The following is a 20,541-nucleotide window of genomic DNA, read 5'->3' as shown; positions in this document are numbered from 1 at the left end:
GATGGGTTATGCAATGTATGTGGTATATCTGAAAATGTATATCATGTACTTTTTAGGTGTGATAAATATTGTGTATATTGTGACATATTATTTAGTCAATTTGGGAAGGAAAGAATGACACATGAAGATATTTTAGGAAAAGGTTTCATGGATAGACAGGTATACAGAGCACTAATTAAGTATATATATATGACTCAGGTTAAGGATCTAGATTATTATGATATGTGTGGATGTGAGTATTCTAACTTATCTGCGCAAAGGATCATGGGAGCCCAAAGTGTCCATCAGCTGTACCCTTCGAAATCCTTCATTACGAAGGGCTCTTTGAAGTGGCCAGTTTTGAGCACTTCGGTTTGGAATGACCCTTCAATATGGCGCCCATGATTGGTTTCACTTCAAAGTGCCCTTCGGAGGGTGATATATCCCATTTGGAATGAAAAAATATGTACAAACTGTAATGAAGCAGAGATCAGGTAGTTCCTCACTATCTGCGATGAAGCTGAGATCGTTCGGCAGCTTAAGTGAAAGTTAACGTGCCTAGCGTTTTCCACTCGTACATTAGACATCACACCCTGATATCACGTGTCATTAAGGGACATTTATGGTTTGTGTGTGAATGCACGCACATATTCCGGGAAATCACTTGCGAACGATCTCAGCTTCAGCACAGAAAGTGAGGAACTAACAGATCTCTGCTTCATTACAGTTTGCACATATTTTTTCGTCGCGAACGTTGATCTGCCTTCAAAACACCCGCTAAAAAAGTCACACGATAACGTGCGTCATCACTACGACACACCCTTTACAGCATTGGTTCTGGCTTTTGTTCACACAGAGCTCGTTCCGGGACTGAACCCGGCAATGTTACTAGGTCCCCAACCCGGGATCGATCCCGGAATCAATCCCGGGACGTGTTTGCGTTCACACAGAAGGCGATCTGGCAATTTTCCTTCTGTGTGAAAGGGGCTGTGGAGGCAAGGGATTGGATGAGCAAGAGGAAAAAGCACCACTTAAGTGAGAGAGAGAGACACATAATCATAACCGTAGCCAGCTATGAAATCACCATATGAGTGTCTCCATGTATAATTCAGATTAGACAGTTTGCAGGAATTTTTAGCGTTGGTGATATGAAAACGATCGCTGCGAGATGCTGGCGGAGTGAATGAACCTTGAGGGCGCGGGTGCAGCCTCTGTGTTGCCAGATCCAGAGATTATAGGTGTTTTGGGGAAATAGAGTGGGAAGTAAGATTTGAAATAATTTTGGTTATATATATTTTTTTTTTAATAGCAATATCTGTGTTTTTATTATTTATTTATTTATTTATTAATTTTTTTAATAGCAATATCTGCAACCAGGCTGCAATCATGTTTTTTTTCTGCTGTAAAGTTGCGCATTTTAACATGGGGAGTCTATGAGAGGCCAGTTGACGAATAAAAACTTTGACGAATAACAGTTTAAGTCACTTCCTTGTTGGCCTCACGAGAGTCGTCCAATAGGAGAAGGCGGAAGAATTTCCGGTGTCATCATCAGCCATTTTGTTAGAGGTGTTGACATTCAACCGCTGAGTTCGACGAACTAGTTGATATGGGCTCCAGTATAGTCCTACTGTCAAGTGGAACTTGGTTCATTTAAGGTATTCGATATAAACCATTGTTAAGCAGCTTTTTTACGCGATTACCTACAAAACATCCTATATTAAACGTTAGAACTATTATTTTCCTCATTTTTTTTTTTCGGACGCGCTAACAAGTAAGTTAGCTAATAGTTTTGTTAGCTCTGGCAAAATGGCGGTGAACGCGGCACAGCAAGCCCCGACACCAAACTGGTAAGATTTTTACAGATTATAAATCCTTCTTATCACAACATATATGTTCTGCTACATCGTTGTGACTCTTGAACGACTGCTCTCTATAAATGGGAACCTTTATCAGACATGTATGATGCAGAAGTTGGTGTAAATGTCCATAGGGTTTTAGCGTTCGCCAGCCTAACGCTTTATTTGCGGAAGTTCAGCGAATTCAATCGTCTTTGATCATTTTTAAAAACCATTTAGATTGAAGACGTCACTGTTAACATTAATAGTTTAATTCAAATGACATTGAAAAGTTATTGCACGTTGGAATTAGACTTTTTCTACGTGTGGCCTGTTTATTAAAGGCCTGATTACTGGATATAGCCAGTCTAGATTGTAATATTACCGTTATGGTATTTAACCAACACGCTTTTGTGCCATTGATTATCTAAGCAAGGCACGGTATTTGTAATAACTATGTGCGTGACTCGATATAAAACTAACTTGCAGTTTTTAAAGTGTGAAGATATTATAGCGCTATATACTGGCTGCTGTTGTAGTCAGTTTTATTTGTATGTGAACTCTGTTTTTGTACATGAAGGTTCTAGATTTGGTGTAACCTAAAGTCAGATTTACCTTGTCATGCACAGGCCGTATGGTAGTAATTCAAGCGGAGAAGGGCAAGTCCATGAGAACCCAGAGTGGGAAAAAGCCCGAAAGGCTCTAGCCTCCATTACTAAAAGTCAGAACTCTACCAAGACTTCACCAACCAATCTCACCCCACAACAGGTTAGTGTTTTTTTTATTTTTATGAGTAGAGGTGTTTCCTAGTTGCGTTAATTGTCTATGCCTATTTTGTGTGGGTAAATGGTTGATTCTGTTCTGTTTTCTGTTAGACTGGACCTTATCAGCCAACAGACTCTCCTGCAATGCAGCAGCAGCAATACTATCAGCAGTGGTATCAACAGAACCAACAACAGTATGCCGGTTACCCATATCCATATAACTACTATTACCCCATGCCTCCGGTAAATAAATGCACTTCTCCATATTCTTACAGCATATGCTTATATATGTTTGCCCTAAGAACTCAGTCACAATTAGAAGTATATTTCCTAAAATGTGTAGTCTTGTTACATTGATACCAGGATAAAATTCAAGTATAATAGCCTTTCTGCTGTATGATAGTACAGGGAACTGTCTGACATGGATCTACATTTTAGCATTTGCACGAGTGTTTGTTTCTGGCAGACTCTCCAATCCAAAGCAGTGTTCAGATATGTGTCAAAATACACCTTGCCTTGTAAATGTATCCTGGTAGATCTGCTGCTGTCTGATGTATTATTAATATTCTCAAAATAATATTGACAAAAAAGAAATCAAATGCTTTTGGCTGGGTAACATTAGAGCCTTTAACCAGACCTTCGCTGCAGAAACTGTGCAATTCATTTGCCCGCCTAGTTTTTTAAATCTTTTCAGACAAAAGCTAGTACCACTCAACCCAACCTTTACCACTGTCCTATTTTGTCCAGTTTCAATATTGATATCTTTCTCCTCCCTCACCCCATCCAGTATGGAGGACCATATCCTCCAGGACAGTATGGTGTTCAAGGGGGCTACCAGACACCCACTACCCCCACTGGACAGGTATAGACCTCCATATATAATTCTGAATTCATGCTGGGCATGTATATCAACTAGTTTAAGTTTTAAGTAATTCACAGATTATTTCTCCCTCTCTTTTTCAGGCCCCTGCCATGCCTATGATGGAAGATCAGTCCTCCAGCTATTCCTCCCAGCCCCCTCCTCCTGCAACCCCTCAACCACCCCCCCAGAGTCCTACATCCACTGACCAGCCCCCAACCCCTCCTATACCTCCCCCACCCAATGCCCAGTTCCCCCCTTCACCATCCCAAACCCCTTACAACCCTAATGGTACCCTGCCATACAGCCCCACAGATTCAAACCCTATGATGCAGGGCTATAATTCAGGACAGATTCGGGCTGGGTACCAGGGTTACCAAGCTCCAGCATATCTGCCCCCTCAGCAGCAGGCTCCAGGACAGGGCCCATATGGAGGCCCAGGCAGGGTGGATGCTAAGAAACCTAACAATAGCAATATGAACAAAGGTGACCAGCAGCCGTGGCAACGCATGAAACGTATGTATCTTTGTGCTTATGCGTGTACAATGTGTGCTTTTAATTATATCCTCCTAATGTTTTCTTTTTCCCCTAACAGAGGCACCTGGAACCGGTGCTGTAAAATTTAATATACAAAAACGCCCATACGTCATGGGGAATCAAAACTTTACTTCCGGTGATCAGGCCCCTGGATTGGCTTCCCCCACTGCTGCAAACCCATCACCTGGGTCTGTTCCTGGAACCTCTAACACTTCAACAGGAAGTGCCCAAACTCGGTAAGCGTACTGGGAAATATTTTAATTCGAGGTAAATCTTTAGAGCCCTCCTAATTTAAGGTATCACCCATGTCAACTAAGAGATATTTAAATGTAATTATAAATAAATGAAAACTATTTTTTATCTTGTAGGCCTCAGGACTGGCCACAGGCTATGAAAGAGTATGTACAGCGCTGCTTCACAGCCTGTGAATCTGAAGAGGATAAGGATCGTACGGAAAAAGTGTTAAAGGACCTTCTGCAGTCCAGACTACAGGATGGCTCTGCTTACACCATCGACTGGACCAGAGAACCACTGCCAGAGTGGGTTGCATCTCGCTTCTATAACTTTCTACCCTTGGTTCAGTTCCATATTCATTGTTCATTTAGCTTCAGATATGTTATTTCAACTATTAACTACTGGCACTAAACAACCACTTGCTTTATCAGTTTGAAGCCAAAGCAGTCTCGCTGGGAGGCGATTCCTCAGCGTTCTCAGGAGAATGCTATTGGGAGAGGTGGAGCCACCCGTGGCAGGGGCGGGGCCAGGTTGGGTAACTACAGAAATGTCTTTTCTCAAAGAAGCCCCTCTTCAAGCTCATCCCGCTCCTCGTCACGATCCCCGTCACCTCACAGCCGACACAGGGACCGGAGTAGACATCATCGCAGGTAATGCACAGGGTTGCAAACTTGCTTAATAATCCAATACAATCACTTTCATTCATCAGTATGAATATAAAAGGATTTGGAGATCTGTAGGATATGACAGGTGATTGTGTTCCTCCTTTAGTGACTCTGGCTCTCAGTCAGACAGCAGCATGTCAAGTGATCTTCGACTTCCACTGTCCCGGCGGCAACAAAAGGCTGCCCGAGGCCGCGGGGGAGAAAGGGGGCGAGGTAGAGGTGCTGCGGGAGAGAGAGGCAGAGGAAGAGGCAAAGCAAACAGAGGGCGGAGGTGAGATGTTGTTTGTACAACAAAATTAAATTGCATTACCAAACTTTTGGTAATTTTGGTCAGTATGACAATGTAGCCACTTGAAAACATTTCTAGTGGCCTCATTAAACTTCTTTTCTGACTTCCATCAGGAATATGGAAGACCTCTCCGGCGGTATTGGTAAAAAGCGGAAAGGTGGTAATGCAGGCCTTGACTTTCATGACCCAAACCGTGAAGCGAAGAAGCAGAGCCGTGCAGCACGTTTCCACACTAAACTGCGCACTGAGCCTCTAGTGTTAAACATCAATGTTTTTGACCTCCCCAATGGCACCCAAGAGGGACTGAGTTGGGATGAATGCCCCATAGTCGGCACCTGCCAGGACATCACCAAAAACTACCTTCGCCTGACCTGTGCCCCTGACCCTTCAACTGTCAGACCTGTATCTGTGAGTGTCTCTCAAAGTGTTGCTTTTAAAGATCTGTTCAATGGTTATAGTTGTGTGGTCAACACTAGATGTTGTGTGTTATTTGTAGATTGTACTCAAAAGTGGTAAATTAAGCAGTTTATTTGAAGATTTGTATTGAATCTTCTGTTGTGTTTTAGGTGTTGCGAAAGTCCCTAATTGCGGTTAAAGCTCATTGGAAATCCAATCAGGATTACTTGTACGCATGTGAACAAATGAAGTCAATACGACAGGATCTCACTGTGAGTAACACTTAGTAATACCACTTTTCTGCTTCATTTTTATTTTTTAGTGTCTTATTTTGAATTCTTGTCATTCAGGTTCAAGGTGTGCGTACAGACTTCACTGTGGAGGTGTATGAGACACACGCTCGCATTGCTCTGGAAAAGGTATGTGCATGTAAAGTTAGCTCTGATTGAAAGCCATTTTTCTTTCTTTTGGGCTAAACCCACATTTCAACTGTTATCAGGGTGACCACGAGGAGTTTAACCAGTGCCAGACCCAGCTGAAGGCCCTTTATAAAGACTGCCCATCGGACAACGTGGGAGAATTCACTTCCTACAGACTTATCTACTACATCTTTACTAAGAATTCTGGAGGTAAACATCACTATTTTGCAGTCCATTTCATAGTTTCTCAATCTCACACGAAATGTTTATAATGCCTTCGCTAACTTTTTCTTAGACCTGACGACTGAGCTTGTGTACCTGACACCTGAGCTCCGTGCTGATCCGTGTGTAGCTCATGCTCTTGAGCTCCGTACTGCCTGGGCGCTTGGAAACTTCCACCGGTTCTTCAGACTCTATAAGAATGCTCCACGTATGGCTGCTTACCTTATTGATAAGTTTGTGGAGCGTGAAAGAAATCTAGCGCTGAGGGCCATTCTTAAAACGTGAGTGCAGATGCCAGGCAGATTGCTTACAAAAATTATGCTATTGATAATTGAAGTCTAAAGTGTTCTTTTTCCGTTCTGTTACAGGTTCAGGCCCTCTGTGCCGGTGGAGTATGTGCAGTCCAGCTTGGCCTTCCCAGATTTAGACTCATGTGTAGCGTTTCTAACAGGGCTTGGGGTTACATTCACCCCCTCTGACCCAAGCAAAATAGACTGTAAAGTTAGCTCAGTCAGTCTTACAACCTCGTAGTATGGGGAAAGGGTGAGGAGTGACTAGAGAATTTTTTATTTATAGAGCTTAAAAAGACAGACTATAGATAAGGGACCAGATATCTACATAATAGACAGACACACTCAGAGTCTATGATGCTGATGATCATATTTATGAAAGATATCTCAGAATTTTTAATTCTTGTAGAGTGATGGACTTTCTGACAGATGACATCCACACACAGGGACTTAGGTGCTATTTTCAAGACCCAGTATAGCCTATTCACACAGCCCATTTAGTGAAGTATCAGGCAATCAATTTACTTGCACACTATCCCTTACACCAATAGAAAAAAGGAAAAGGCAAAGATCTGGTGGGGTAGGGTCAGCAGGTCATGTCAGGTCCCACATCACAGAGCTCAAAAAAGCATCTAAGCTAACAGTGTTGTGTGTTCTCATGTTTCTCTCCTCTCAAGCAAACAGCCGCAAAGCTCAAGACCTGAAACATCATGGTTAATCCAGAATATATTGTGAGCCAGTTTCAACCAACAGCGTACCAGCTCTTCAAGTCTGTATGAAGGCTCCTTCTGCAAGGTTTTGGTCATCATTAATGGACTTTAAAGTCAAGTGAGCTACAGTGCAATCCTTCAAGCAAGAAGAGGATGGTTTGTATTCCCAATCTTTCTCTTTGCCTGAGATGTCTTCAGTGAGTCACTGGTGGAGGTGTTCTGTTAGATCTCCCGGTTCCCTTCATCTCTAAGATCCTAATGCTGATAGTATGCAATATTTGGACTGAGCTATAACAAGACAACCACCTTAAGAAATGCAGATTAGGCCCAGTTTTACATCGTAAGTTCCGCCCCCTTCCCACACAGTCTCTTCTCCCTCACCTGCACATCATCAACAGTCAAGAAGCTGGCCTTCATTAGTCAAACATGCCCTCCTAATCGTTCCTCGACACCCAGGAAGCACAGCTCAGTGACTCAATCTTCTCTTTCACTTGTACCCCAGCTGTGATCTGAATAGGGCCAACCGTTTTAAAAGTCACGAGGGTCCACTTAGGGCATTCATTCACCACTAGGTTTGACCACCGGCCTCTGAAGAGCGAAGCCCCCTACAAAGCATCACCCAGCATAAAAGTTTTGTACGCCTGACATGCAGTCAGCCGGCGAAGGAAAAAGTCATTTGGAATGAAAAGCAAGCTCAGTTTTTCTTCACAGAAGTTGGAGGCTGTCTCTTGTCTTCTGTCCGGATGGTGATCTTTACTAGTCACCTCACTCCTGCAAGGGCATCCACTGTCTGGCTGGGGTTTGGAAACACATGGGTTAGTATGGCTCCTTAAGCTTTGGCCACGTCTACTGGTAATGGCTGGTAAGAAGGACTTGATGCTTTAAAAAAAGCATGGTGGATCTTCATTCAGCCTGGGTTGAGGTGTTATCACTGCTGAACAACATGCTTGGCTTGGTATCTGTTAACCCTTCTGGCAGGTTGTGAATTTGTCATTTCTCATTTTAAAATGGGCCTTATACTGAACCCTGTTGCACCCCTTATCTGCAAGATTGACACCAAAAGATCCATACAAAAATCTAAAAGATCTGCTAATTTTACATGGATATTACTGTGATACAGTAGTAAATCTCAGATTGATATGGTATCATGGTCTTAATCTAGCCAATGATTGAAGCATGAACACATCGTAGTAAAAAAGTTATTCCAATTCAAAGTATTACAGAGTTCATCTAATGCACCTTGATTTCTAATGGACTGCTTTAAAATTGGAGTTGACACTCACACATCAATTTCATTGTAAATGAACGAGGAGCATGTGCAGCAGCATTTGCAGTTGACATAATCCAGTTTATTTAATGTTATTAAGATCTAGCATGGATAAGGATTGGGTCTGAAATATGTGTGCTTTAGCAAGATGTGCTCAGGGCCACTATAAGCAGAAAGCATCCCTAACACCTCATGGGTGAAATTTGTAAATATGTGCTAATGTAAATAATGTGCAAAGTAAAAAAAAAAAATTTCTTTTCCCTTATAGTTACTTTGATTTCATAATTATTTTTGTTTGTTTGTACAATGGTAAGTGTAATTTTCAGCTATACAGTTATTTTGCTGGCAGTTTTATAAGTTTAAATATATTTTGGGTGGTGAGCATGTTCACACTGATATGCGATCTTCATGTTCAAATTATTCACAAATTTCTTGTTCCCCTAGACATTAAATAAATTGCGTTAGAAAGTAAAACATCCAATCCACACTCATGAAGAAGTCAGGGATTCATGGTTTGTTTATAATATGCCAAATCTTTCCATTGTTGATCATTATTTAATCTTCCCAAGTAATTTTTGTCATATTTACTTTATCTTAGCTTTGTTTATCATCTTCCTCATTTCCCAGTTCAGCTTTTCCTGGCTCTCATACCTGTAAAAATTTACTTTCACACGAAAGTATCCAACAATAAGATAAAGATTAGGCACAAGCACCAAGATATTGATTCCTTTAATTTGCAACTTGTCTTAACTGATTTGACTTAGTAAAATGAGAACTGAATGACTGCATTGTTTTGAAGTTGGGAAATTGTGTTAATCAATCTATATTTTTAGCTCATTTTGTTGACTTTAGAGCTTCATCTTGTATTTGGTTGTATATTGTAAATGAATTCCTTGCTGATGCTGCTGGTTGCCACACTGACTTTGCTCTCCTCTCCTCAACCTTCAACCCCTCCCACCCCTTGTTCTCCTCTCTCCTCCTGCACTCCTTCATTGCCAGATTCTCTCTCTCTTCTTGCAGTCATGCATATTCGGAGCAAAGCAAGAGATGAAAAGATGAGGGCAAAACAAATCCAGAGGCACACTGGAAAATGGGCATTAAGACATCCAGACATCAGCCAATTCAGATTCTTCATTGTGCCTGTTGTCTGATGCATTTGTCATTTTGAGGAGAGCCTGGTGATTTCAATTTGCAATGTTTTTCTTGATGCCAATCACAAAATCTTTAAGAAACATGACAAAACCACCATGTCTGTCCGAAGATGATGTATGGGTTTTATTTTAGGAATTGCTCCTTATAGAGTTCAGTAGAACTGCTGCTGTATGTTCAGGTGTGTCTTTTGTCTTAACATTGCTTTTTTTTTTCTCTAGCTATATTAATGATGTTGATTTGTTTTTTTTTTTTTTTTTGTTTTTTTTACTTTTTGACTTTTTTTTTTTATTACTGTTGTTTACGGCTGTATTATTTGGTGTTTTGTTTATGGACTTGAGGTTTCTGATGTCTAACTTTGGGGTTTAATATAAGCTGTAGAATTGCATATTGGACACACCTGGACATACAAATGATCAGAAATTTTCTACTCATGTGAACTATAGAGCAGGTTAGATAAATCCTTAGAGTAATTCCATTCAGGTCTTAAAAGCTCACTGCATTTTCTAATGGTAATGTTGATTGGCTGCCCATGATGCCTATTACTTAAGGATTGTCCAAAGCAATGTTGTCTTAAATGATGCCACTGTTTATTTTTCTTTCATGAAATGTATTTTTAGCCCTTGCTGTCATAGTTGATGCATATTATTTTAACAGCAGTATTGCTACCAGTTTCGTCCCTCTCTTTAAATGTTGCCTGTCCCCTTGCACATCTAATTTCTTTAACTTCTTTCCTTTGCATCAGCTCTTTGCTTTCTTCCCCGTTCATAATGTTTGTTGTTCAGATTTGCCTCCAAGTGTTCTCTTACATTCCAACTTTAGCCATTGATTCTTTTTCCTTTGTCTCATCTTTAATATTTTTTCAGCAATCTGTTCTTTCTGCATGTTCCTCGTCTCCCTCTTCTTTCCTTTGTGTTCTGTAATGCATTGTTGTGATATTGTTGGTATATATGTAGTCAGTGCTTGGCAGTAAGTATTCTGACAAGACTGTACTTGCATCTGTTTCTTCTTTTACAGCACCATCTCTGAAAGTCCTAATGTTTCTGACCTATCTAGCGCTCCATGTTATTATACAGTGGAGTTCACAAAGAAAATACTGCCATTTGTAGATGCTGATCTGTATATAATGTACTTACTTTCTTATCTTGAGAAAAAAAAAATAAAGAATTAAAACCTTTTTTTTAATACTAGTTGGAACTGTTATTAATATGCCAAATGTGACGAGATACAGAGGTTTATATATACAGTGTGCTCCCACTGCTGCTGTTTTTTAGCTTGTATATAGAATTGAACACTTTTGTGTTTTACAAACTAGCTTTTTCTCCATTTCCAAATTACACTAGCTTGCTCATTATAGCCCGATGTTGTAATACAAGAATTTTGCCCAGTCCATTTAAGAATTCCATGCATTTCTTAATTCATAAGAATTGCATGAATATTAATACAGAATATAAGATTCTTTGAAGTACTTAGTAACATAGTAATCTGTAGGGAATTTCATGTAAAGTTTCATATGACAAAGTGATTTCTGCCATTTAGACTACTGTTCAATGTGGGTCACTGTTAAATGTTTTAGTTTTGAGAAGTATTTTTTAAAAATTATTTCTTAAGGATCATGGGACATGAATTCAGCTGTCATAATCAATTATAGCGTATAATATATTTTGAAATAAAGCAGTTACTTTCAGTTGTACTAATAAAAAAAAATAATGTACTTGATCAAATAAATGCAGATGTTGAGCACAGGAGACTTCTTTAAAAACTAATGTTTTGTTTGTGTGTGTAGTTACAAAAATAATTATGCAGAAGCACGATAACGTCAGACAACAGTAAAATAAGGTCTACACTTCTGAAACATTTATTAGAATATTTCGGTCTTATCCTTTATAACAAATGACATTGGTTATTACATATGAGCACCTTTGGGAAAGGCCACTCAGAGAAACTCTTTGAGGGACAGGAAAACATCAGGACAACCACATTAATGGAAAGTAGTTTCACTTGAATTATAAAGACTCCGAGGTTGATTGACTTTGTCCTAGAATTTTGACACGGTGTACACAAGAATGTTGGTAAACATTTTTCAAGTAAAGGCGTGGGCTCTAAGCCCCATGATAGTTCTCATTACAGTCCTGTAGTTCACTACACTAGTAGGAGGGCTAGTAACACACTCGGCTGCGTGGGTTTCTGTGGAATAAAACCCTTGAGTGTTCAGTATGTGTCTATCTGTCCCTTTATAATAATACAAAAAAATGAAACCGCAACAAAACCACAATAACACTTTCTAAAGAAGAGCAGGATTTGGGAGCAGACCTAAGCCTTAGAGTTTAGGTAGATGATGGCTTAATCTCTTTATGCCTTTGCATTAATAATGTCGATAAACTCTGGTTTCAAGGAAGCGCCGCCCACCAGGAAGCCGTCCACATCTTTCTGAGAAGCAAGTTCCTTGCAGGTCCCTCCAGTGACAGATCCTGAAATGGTGGACCATAAACAGAGTGACATTTTTACCAAAGAGCAGCACACATCAGATATTTGTATTGTTGATGATATTTGGATTTGCTGTCACTTGGAAAACGTCTCTAAATCTTCTGAAAAGTCAAGCAAATTATTTCCTAAGAGCCCTAACGTAAGCAGCCTCACCAGTTGTTTATAGCGATAAACTACACTGGTATCATGTTGGAATGTATGTTATGAATGCACTGCACCACCCAAATTAGACACCTCATTTGCATACCCATAATGCCTTTCACTGTTAGTCATTGTTTCAGTCACCACCAATGAGGTACTCACTCAGTCACAGATGGTGACTTGAACAATTGCTAGTAAGAAATTGTCTCTTTAGTATTTGTCTAGAAGGTTTCCTTTAAAAGGAAGCCCCTTCATGACTGTTAAAAACAGAAAGATACATGGTACCTCTTACTTTTTAAAAACAGAACAATCTTTTAAACAGCTCTGAACACAACATTCGTATATTGTTACTACAATAAATTATGCTGTTTTGGGATAATATGGCTATTATAACCAGGGTGAAAGCACTGGCACTGTCTTTTACATCACCTTCACAGTCTTCATGTGGTTGAAATGTTATTATACATTTTTTCCTCCTTAGTCACCACAAGTGAGACACTTACTGAAAATTATGGGAGAGGTTCACTGCACAATAACTGACTGGAAATTAGCTCTTTTAGTATTTGTCTAGCAGGTTTTCTTTAATAGAAAACCCATTCAAAACGGTATAAAGAAAGATTGTTCTGTTAAATGTTATTTTTTTGCCTGCTGTTGAAGATAATGTGACTCTGCCCATGGAAACCCAGTTAAAGTCATTTTTTATGTTTTACCATTTTCTACATAAAATTATCCTTCATAAAGATGTAGAACATTGTGTGAAAATATAAATTTTATATCTTTAATATTGACTGAGTAAGGCCATGTCAAAGATTGAAATCATAGTGAAATTAATGGTTGAAATCAAATTTTGATGCATGTTATCTCACAGTTAGATTTAAGCCTGGATTCACAGAGAGGGTCACATATACTATAGCAAAGTTGTATTTCTGTTTATTATAGAGTGGTTTGAAATGCTTGATTCTAATTGCATCCAGCAGTCAGATGTTCCTTAATATTCACTGTTGCCAAGTATTTGCCCAGTATGTTTCCTTTAAAAGCAAACCCCTTCAAAGGAAGTCTTAGTTACTGGTGCTAGAATTAACAGAACAAAGATGGAAATCTTGTACTCTTTTTGGAAAGAATCTAAATTAAAATTGGGTTTTAAAAACCAGATAGAATCTATAAAGATTTTAGGACTTTGGATAAGATAAATGTTTTAAAGGCTAAAATGTTAATACATTTAGCCTTTGGTTTTATATTTTCTTTCTTGGGCGATGTAAGAACTATGTAATATGTAACTATGTAATGTCAACTATATGATGTGTTGAATACTAAATAAAATAAAAAAATGCCCCTCATTTCTGATGGGTGACATCACTGGGGAATGTTTGAATTTGCATAACAACACATTTCACATGCTAAACTTTCATTCACGTCAGGTCAGTTTCAGTCACCATAAGTGAGATACTCATTTAAAGTGATGGCAGGATTTAATAGACATGGCTTCAATTAAAATTGTCTCTTTTAGTATTTGTCCAGCAGGCTTTCTTTAAAAGAAAGCCTATAATATTTGTTAAAAATAGAGTACACACACATATACATATATATATACACACACACACACACATATACATACACACACACATATACATATATATATATATATATACACACACACACACACACATATATATACACACACACACATATACATACACACACACACATATACATATATATACATATATATATATACACACACACACACACACACACATAATATATATATAAAATATATTTAGCATTTATCAAAAGTGGATTTATGCATATCTGTACTGAACTCCAATATTTATTGTCTGCAGAAAGCAGTGATGAGTGCTCTGGAAGCATTGCTTTGTGAAGCTTTGAAACCTTTGCAAATCATTTGTTTCAAAGTGTGTTTCAAACAGCTCAAGTCACATGATAAACAATGCTTTGTTACATTAGAACCGTTTTGAAATGTTTAGACATTTCAATGGTTCATCAACAGGGGCGATCATTGTGAACCCAAGAACCAGTGTTTATAGTTTTTTTAAGTAATCACAGATGAGTTTTATAAATTTGCGCACATCTTCATATGTATAATGTATAATAAAAAGGAAGAGTACTGGTTAATGGTGTCTTATTGGCATGTTTAGCCAAGCCCTCCATAAAAAAAAAAAAAAAAACAAGCCATGCAAATAAAAAAAATACATAGACTCAATTTTTAAAAACGTTTGGTTCTCCCATCACTAATAGACAGCATTGGAGGGTGTTTAAATTTGCATACCCACAATGCCTTTCACTTTAAATGGTTTAGATGTTACTAATGATAGACACTTCAACCACAATCTCCTTAAAGTTGTTCGTTCACCACGAGTGACAGGAAAGGTTTCCTTTAAAAGGATGAACCACTTACAGTTTGATAAAAAAAAAAAAAACGAACAAAACCGCCAAACTTAACATGCTGAATTTTAAGTGCTTTGTAATAATCAAACATATTATAGATGTGTATATAAATAGTGACAATTTTAATTATAAACACCTTAGTGTTGTTACTACAGACTTTAGACTTGCCCGAGTACTGAACACACAGTTTGATGTGTTTATGTAGTTGTGTTGTATGACTACAATAAATTCCTATATAATGTTTTTATATAAACTTACTGTAGCCAATATAGACAAGCATGAACTGTAAATCTTCCCAAAGCAGCAGAGTGAACAGTCACGTGTGCTTTCAAAATACCACAAATCAAAGGGATTCAAAAAGACTGACCTCCATAAATGATCCTGACGGAGTTGGCGACAGCCTCGGAGACATTGGCCTTCATCCACTGCCTGAGCTTGTCATGCACCTCCTGAGCCTGTAAGAGCCGCAGAGGAGACACTGAGGTCAATCAAACCTGGGAACATGTTTGAAAAGCCTCCATGTTCCAGTTTGAACGGCTTGACTGTACCTGCTGGGGGGATGCAGTTTTTCCAGTGCCGATGGCCCACACAGGCTCATAAGCAAGGACCACTTTGCTCCAGTCCTTCACGTTATCTAAAAGAAATGATACAGTCTCATATCAAATACAAGGTATGTTTTATTATAACATACACATATATGCTTCACTAAATCGAAAGATACCTGCAATGAACTTGGTCTGTGAAAAAACAACCTTCTCCGTGATTCCGGCCTCCCTCTCATCCAGCTTCTCACCGATGCAGGCGATCACGCCCAAACCGTTCTCAAGAGCATGAGCGACCTTCTGCCCAATCAGCTATCAGGAAAAATAAAATCCAGAGAGTAAGATCAGAGAAATGCATATGATTTATTAAGAGAAATGGTGACTGATCATCATGATTATGTGATACTGACAAACGTATTATACCTAACATGCATTTTATTTTTAATCTTGTCAAATTTGCAAATACCCCAATCTTCTTGACTTTTTAAACACTTAAATTAAAATCACAAGAATGTTTTTATAATTTTTAACAGCAAAATTACATTACTACAATAAATCTACTAAAAACTCTAATAAATCAACCTCAAACATAGTGCTACTTTTATCTCAGTTTTGTCCTGAGACAGTATGGGCGAATTAGCAAACTATTTGCATAAACAAATTCTTAATTAGTAGATGGTGCCCTTATTGGGGACATCTTCAAATTTGTATAATACATATCACATTAAACTTCAGCTTAGGTTTACTTCAGTCACCATGAGTGAGATACTCGCTCAAACGGATGGGTGGGGTTCACTGCAGAGCTATAGCTGAAAACTTGCTCTTTTAGTATATTTCTAGTAGGTTTCCTTTAAAAGGAAATCCCTCCATAACTGTTAAAAAAAAAGATATCCCAATATGACATTGAAGTTTGAATATGATATTTACAGCACCTACATGTGGTGTACCTTGATTTCTTGTTAAAAAACAGAATGCGTGATTGTTTGTTAGTGGGTGAAATCTTAGGGTGTGTTTATATTTGCATTATAATGCATTTCATGTTTAACTTTCATTCTTTTCAGGTCTGTTTCTGTCACCATGAGTGAGATACTCACTTAAAGTAATCAGCAGGATTCACTAGACAAATATTAATTTAAAATTGTCTCTTAGTATTTATCAAGTAGGTTTCTTTATTTAAAAAAATAAAATAAAAAATTGTTTGTTAAAAAAAGTAGAAAAAAAATAAGAAATTCTAAAGTTAAGCCATTAATAGTCAAAAATACCCCCTTAAGGAAAATTCAAATTTTATTAATTACTTTTTTTGTTTTTGTAAACGCAAGGAGGGTGTGAGATGCTTCAAGATCAAATGAGCTTTTAGTAATACCACAGGTAATGTGTCTGAAATTTTGGTTTTAGCCAGAAAGTAACAGTAGGTGATGCAGCCATCAGCAAGCACTTGGTATCCACAAACAGCACTACTGTTATAAATCAACCCACACACTAGGGGGCAGTATATACTCACTGTTTCAGTGTAGTTTTTCCAGAATCAACACTGACATCGAATACACTTTAAATAATTAATGCATTCCAAAAGCATATTTAAAGTAACTTAATCTTTTGTTAAATAATGAAATATGTAAAATAAATAAACACTGTTCATGAACATCAGAAAAAAACAAAAAACAAAACAAAAAAAAAACATGGAGGACTAATTGCTGCTGATTTATTCTGTAATAAAAACTGGGTTTCATATAACGTGTTAAAGCACTGAGTTACCTCATCACTCTCTCCAAACACATGGCGTCTCTCAGAGTGTCCCAGAATAACCCATTTTACCCCACAGTCCTTAATCATCGCAGGGCTGAAAGAATAAGACAAATCAATTATAGTGACGATGGGTACAACTACAAAGAAATTTGCATAAGAACAAAACCATGAATAAACTGAAGATCATATTTTCATTATTTATGTGAGGCTGTTTTTCTGGACTGTGAATTGGAGGACGTGTACCTGATCTCTCCAGTGAAGGCTCCCTTTGCAACCTTGTAGCAGTTCTGTGCAGCAACATCAATGTTAGGATTCAGCTTGGACCTGGCATAGTCGAGATAGATGGGTGGAGCGCCACACACAACCTCTGGGAGACAAAATAAACAAATATGTTTAACCACCACTGAGGAAAAAATAAATGAAAAAAAAAAAAAAAATCACTGTGAATTGTAGTCACTGCAGTGTTTCTTTAACATGAAAGACCACCAAAGCAAAGCCCTGCTTGCACGTCACGAACAAACAGAAGATTTTTAACCGTTCAGATTGCTGACAGTACATCTGGATTAAGAACGTCACAAGATAGATAGCAGAAAGAATATGAAGTTATTTTTTGAATTAAAAATAAAGTGTTTCTTCTAAAAGTAGCAAACTATTTTTACCAGCAATACTAGCAAGACAAGTATTATTTTTTCTTATCCTTACAGCCTACTCTATCATATTTGATATATTTCTATAATTCCCTAATTTATAAACATCTGAAATTTGCTGAAAAACTTTTAGATGCCTTCTGTTGTCTGACTGATCATTCAAACTTTTTTTTAAGCAAGTAAAGGCTTTTTGCACACGTGTCTTTCTGATATTATAAAGTAATAAACAAAAACACAACTTTTATTCGTTATAGACAATTCAAGAAGAACATTTAATGGACTGAAGCAAAAATGATGTTGAAATGCATGAAATCTGAATCCGAACAGGCTTTTGAATAACATCAATGTTCAAATTTCAATCATCATTGAATTGCATTGAATTATATGCTTTTTGCCCCTCAGTTTGGGCCATTTAATAAAACTTTACCTCCTCAAGTGTGAACAATACAATAACAAAACAAGATTCAATAAGTTGTTCAATTTAAAAAAAAAAAAAAAACAAAAAAAAAAAACATGCCTGACTATTTCATGTCAGTTTTTATTTCAGAGTTAATAAAACTTTTTAAGGTGATGCTGTATTATAACTGGAGGGTGGCATTTATACTGTAAAGTTATCTTGGGTCAGACTAATTTAAACTCACTGTAAAGGGCACACATATCTGGCACTTCCTCCCCCTTGATAAAAGGTCAAAGGAAAAGTTACTCGTATGACAGCATACTACAGAGGCCATCAAGTAAAGCAAAAAGGCAAAAGCTAGTTCAAGATGCGACAGTCTGACCCGTGACCTTTGCGCGTGAAGCGCTTCTCTCGGGTTTCAGCCACAGACTGTATAGTTTCAGCACATTAATGAAACAGACGACGCAGAAGCAGCGTGGCTTTTGGACTTTACCAGTGCAGAGTCCACTGTTGTGATATTGACAGATCAACCCTTTCTGGAGCCTCAAATAAAGCCGTAAGAAAGCTCGGACAGTGATGCAGATTTACGTCACAGTGAATAGCGGAAACAGTGCGGAACGCCAAATCACTCAAAAATGCCCTGCTGTAGTTAATAGCGTTCTTTTTAATATTATAATTATTTTTTTTTTAAATAAATAAATAGCATAAGCCAATACAGCACAGTTTTGTTGATAAACCAAGCACACTGATCATCCTGTCACTTGATTTGACAAGCCTCGAACATGCACGCTGTGGCTACGTGCTGGAAATCACACACCCATTCTGAAGCTTTAACCTTGAGTCACGACACATGATGAGCATCAATCCTTCATTACCAAATATGACGGTCAGCCGACTTGTTTATTAAGCGAATAGTGCTTTATATCGACTCTGCATTCATAAAAGAAATGGTTTAGGACAATTAATGCAGGACACTTCTGTCTGGTTACTGATTAATCGAGGTGCTTATGAGCTCCAGACTGATTGTAGAAAACTCAGCTGATAAATACAACGAGAACGAGCCTCGAAATGAGGAGCTTAAATGCGATGCGAGCTGTCAAAAGACCCGTGTGAATGTCATCTCAGGGTCAGTGCAGTGAGTTGCACAACCCCTAAAAGGCCTGTGTTTGCAGAGCCATGTGATTGTGTCTGGTGAAGAGGAAACTGAATGAAATACGCACCAGTGTCTGGGTTGAGTTTGGCGTTATTCAATGTATTGGCGAGCTCTTCAATGCTCTTTTTATCGCCGTTCATTTTCCAGTTGCCACCGACGAAAAACTTCCTTCCAGTCATGACTGCAAAATGCTGCTTTCGCTAGAAAATACTAGGTAAACGAATAAGCGAACAACTTCCGGTCGAAGAGACAGCGAGGAACAGCGGTCTGCTTGAGTTTATATAAGGCTGACTGATAAGCCCCGCCCCTCGTCGCTTTCGATTGGCTGAAGACAACACGCCTGCGAAAATAAACGTGCTTTAAAATCCATATCCACTGTCCATTTCTGTTCATTTTCTAAAGATCACTTAATGACCAGCTGTGCTTTGAAAAAGTTTTGTCATTTTTTTTTCGTTTATGACATTATACTACTTCTACAATCTAAATTTTGTATACAGAAATGTAAATATGGGAAAATAAGACTTTGTTCTTAATTTTAAAGGCAGAAATTCAACAATACCTAAAAACAGTATTAAATTTGAAAATATATGAAAGCTGTAAAATGTGTCAATATTTGTAAACATGTCTTTTGTCATGTGTCTGTTTAACCTTTTATGGTTATTTCTATCTTTTGATTTAATTTATTAATTTATTTCTTGTACGTTCATCCTGATGTACCCACTGCCTGTATTTGTAAAATTTTAAAAGTGATAAAAATATACATTCATCTGCTTTCTGTAATATACTGTGGCATGTTCAGCAGAAATGAAAGATGGACTGACGCATATTAACGGAGTGCGAGCAATTCTGAATATTTTAAAATCATTTTCGTCTCAATCAATCTATAACTTTTGAAACACCCAAGTGAAATAGCAGAAACAAATATACCATATTTAATAGAGGCCGGTGGAGGGCATGTCTTTGGTAGCAGAGAAGGTCTTGTAGGTGGGACTAAATTTGCATACCCACAATGCTTTTCGCCATTTCAAATACATAAAGAAATATTCCATGATTTTAAGGTATATAAAGAAGCATATTGCATGAAATTTACCAATATTTATAAATGAAACCATTATTTCAATTCATAAACCAGTCGATCTGATTTCTTTATAACTTCCTTTGACTCAAATTATTTAGTCACCATAATCGATATGCCTGGTGAAAGTAGACAGCTCTTTTCGTTAGACGCTACCAGTTGGAAATTTGCTCTTTTAGTATTTGTCTAGAAGGTTTTCTTTAAAAGAAAGCCCACATTTCCGAGTTTCAAAAACAGAATTAAAGTGTAATATGTAAAAAATACAGTAAATGTTAGTTTTTTAATTGGAAGTTTTTGGAGGTCATGTCAGATGTGATGTGTGCGTCGTCCCC

The 20,541-nt window shown here is 38.0% G+C and overlaps 2 protein-coding genes and 5 non-coding genes across 7 annotated transcripts; 6 read left to right on the top strand and 1 right to left on the bottom strand.

Moving 5' to 3' along the window:
* The first annotated feature begins 1,535 nt into the window (after window positions 1-1,535).
* On the top strand, window positions 1,536-11,857 carry LOC109083103 (leukocyte receptor cluster member 8 homolog). The gene is made up of 15 exons (XM_042772109.1): window positions 1,536-1,826; window positions 2,444-2,582; window positions 2,690-2,821; window positions 3,366-3,440; window positions 3,542-3,953; window positions 4,033-4,210; window positions 4,343-4,513; window positions 4,640-4,858; window positions 4,980-5,144; window positions 5,276-5,570; window positions 5,729-5,830; window positions 5,909-5,977; window positions 6,058-6,187; window positions 6,273-6,480; window positions 6,568-11,857. Exons 1-15 carry the CDS (start codon window positions 1,786-1,788, stop codon window positions 6,728-6,730), a joined length of 2,499 nt encoding a protein of 832 aa, XP_042628043.1. The 5' UTR covers window positions 1,536-1,785; the 3' UTR covers window positions 6,731-11,857.
* On the bottom strand, window positions 11,451-19,431 carry LOC109104501 (triosephosphate isomerase B). Its single transcript, XM_042772110.1, has 7 exons — window positions 19,202-19,431; window positions 17,181-17,304; window positions 16,947-17,031; window positions 15,371-15,503; window positions 15,198-15,283; window positions 15,017-15,104; window positions 11,451-12,086 (listed from the first exon to the last, which is right to left on the bottom strand). The coding sequence occupies exons 1-7, from the start codon at window positions 19,311-19,313 to the stop codon at window positions 11,968-11,970; spliced, it is 747 nt and encodes a 248-aa protein (XP_042628044.1). The 5' UTR covers window positions 19,314-19,431; the 3' UTR covers window positions 11,451-11,967.
* LOC122148086 lies at window positions 12,440-12,494 on the top strand. The gene has a single exon (XR_006162084.1). It is a non-coding gene; the product is annotated as a U7 small nuclear RNA (small nuclear RNA).
* On the top strand, window positions 12,786-12,840 carry LOC122148083. The gene has a single exon (XR_006162081.1). It is a non-coding gene; the product is annotated as a U7 small nuclear RNA (small nuclear RNA).
* On the top strand, window positions 13,733-13,787 carry LOC122148085. The gene has a single exon (XR_006162083.1). It is a non-coding gene; the product is annotated as a U7 small nuclear RNA (small nuclear RNA).
* LOC122148087 lies at window positions 16,003-16,057 on the top strand. Its single transcript, XR_006162085.1, has one exon. It is a non-coding gene; the product is annotated as a U7 small nuclear RNA (small nuclear RNA).
* Window positions 19,432-20,371: 940 nt separating the features above from the next.
* On the top strand, window positions 20,372-20,425 carry LOC122148084. The gene has a single exon (XR_006162082.1). It is a non-coding gene; the product is annotated as a U7 small nuclear RNA (small nuclear RNA).
* The last annotated feature ends 116 nt before the right edge of the window (window positions 20,426-20,541 follow it).

The sequence above is a fragment of the Cyprinus carpio genome, chromosome A16 (assembly GCF_018340385.1).
Source record: "Cyprinus carpio isolate SPL01 chromosome A16, ASM1834038v1, whole genome shotgun sequence".
Taxonomy (NCBI): domain Eukaryota; kingdom Metazoa; phylum Chordata; class Actinopteri; order Cypriniformes; family Cyprinidae; genus Cyprinus; species Cyprinus carpio.
This window is presented reverse-complemented; position numbering and strand designations above follow the sequence as displayed.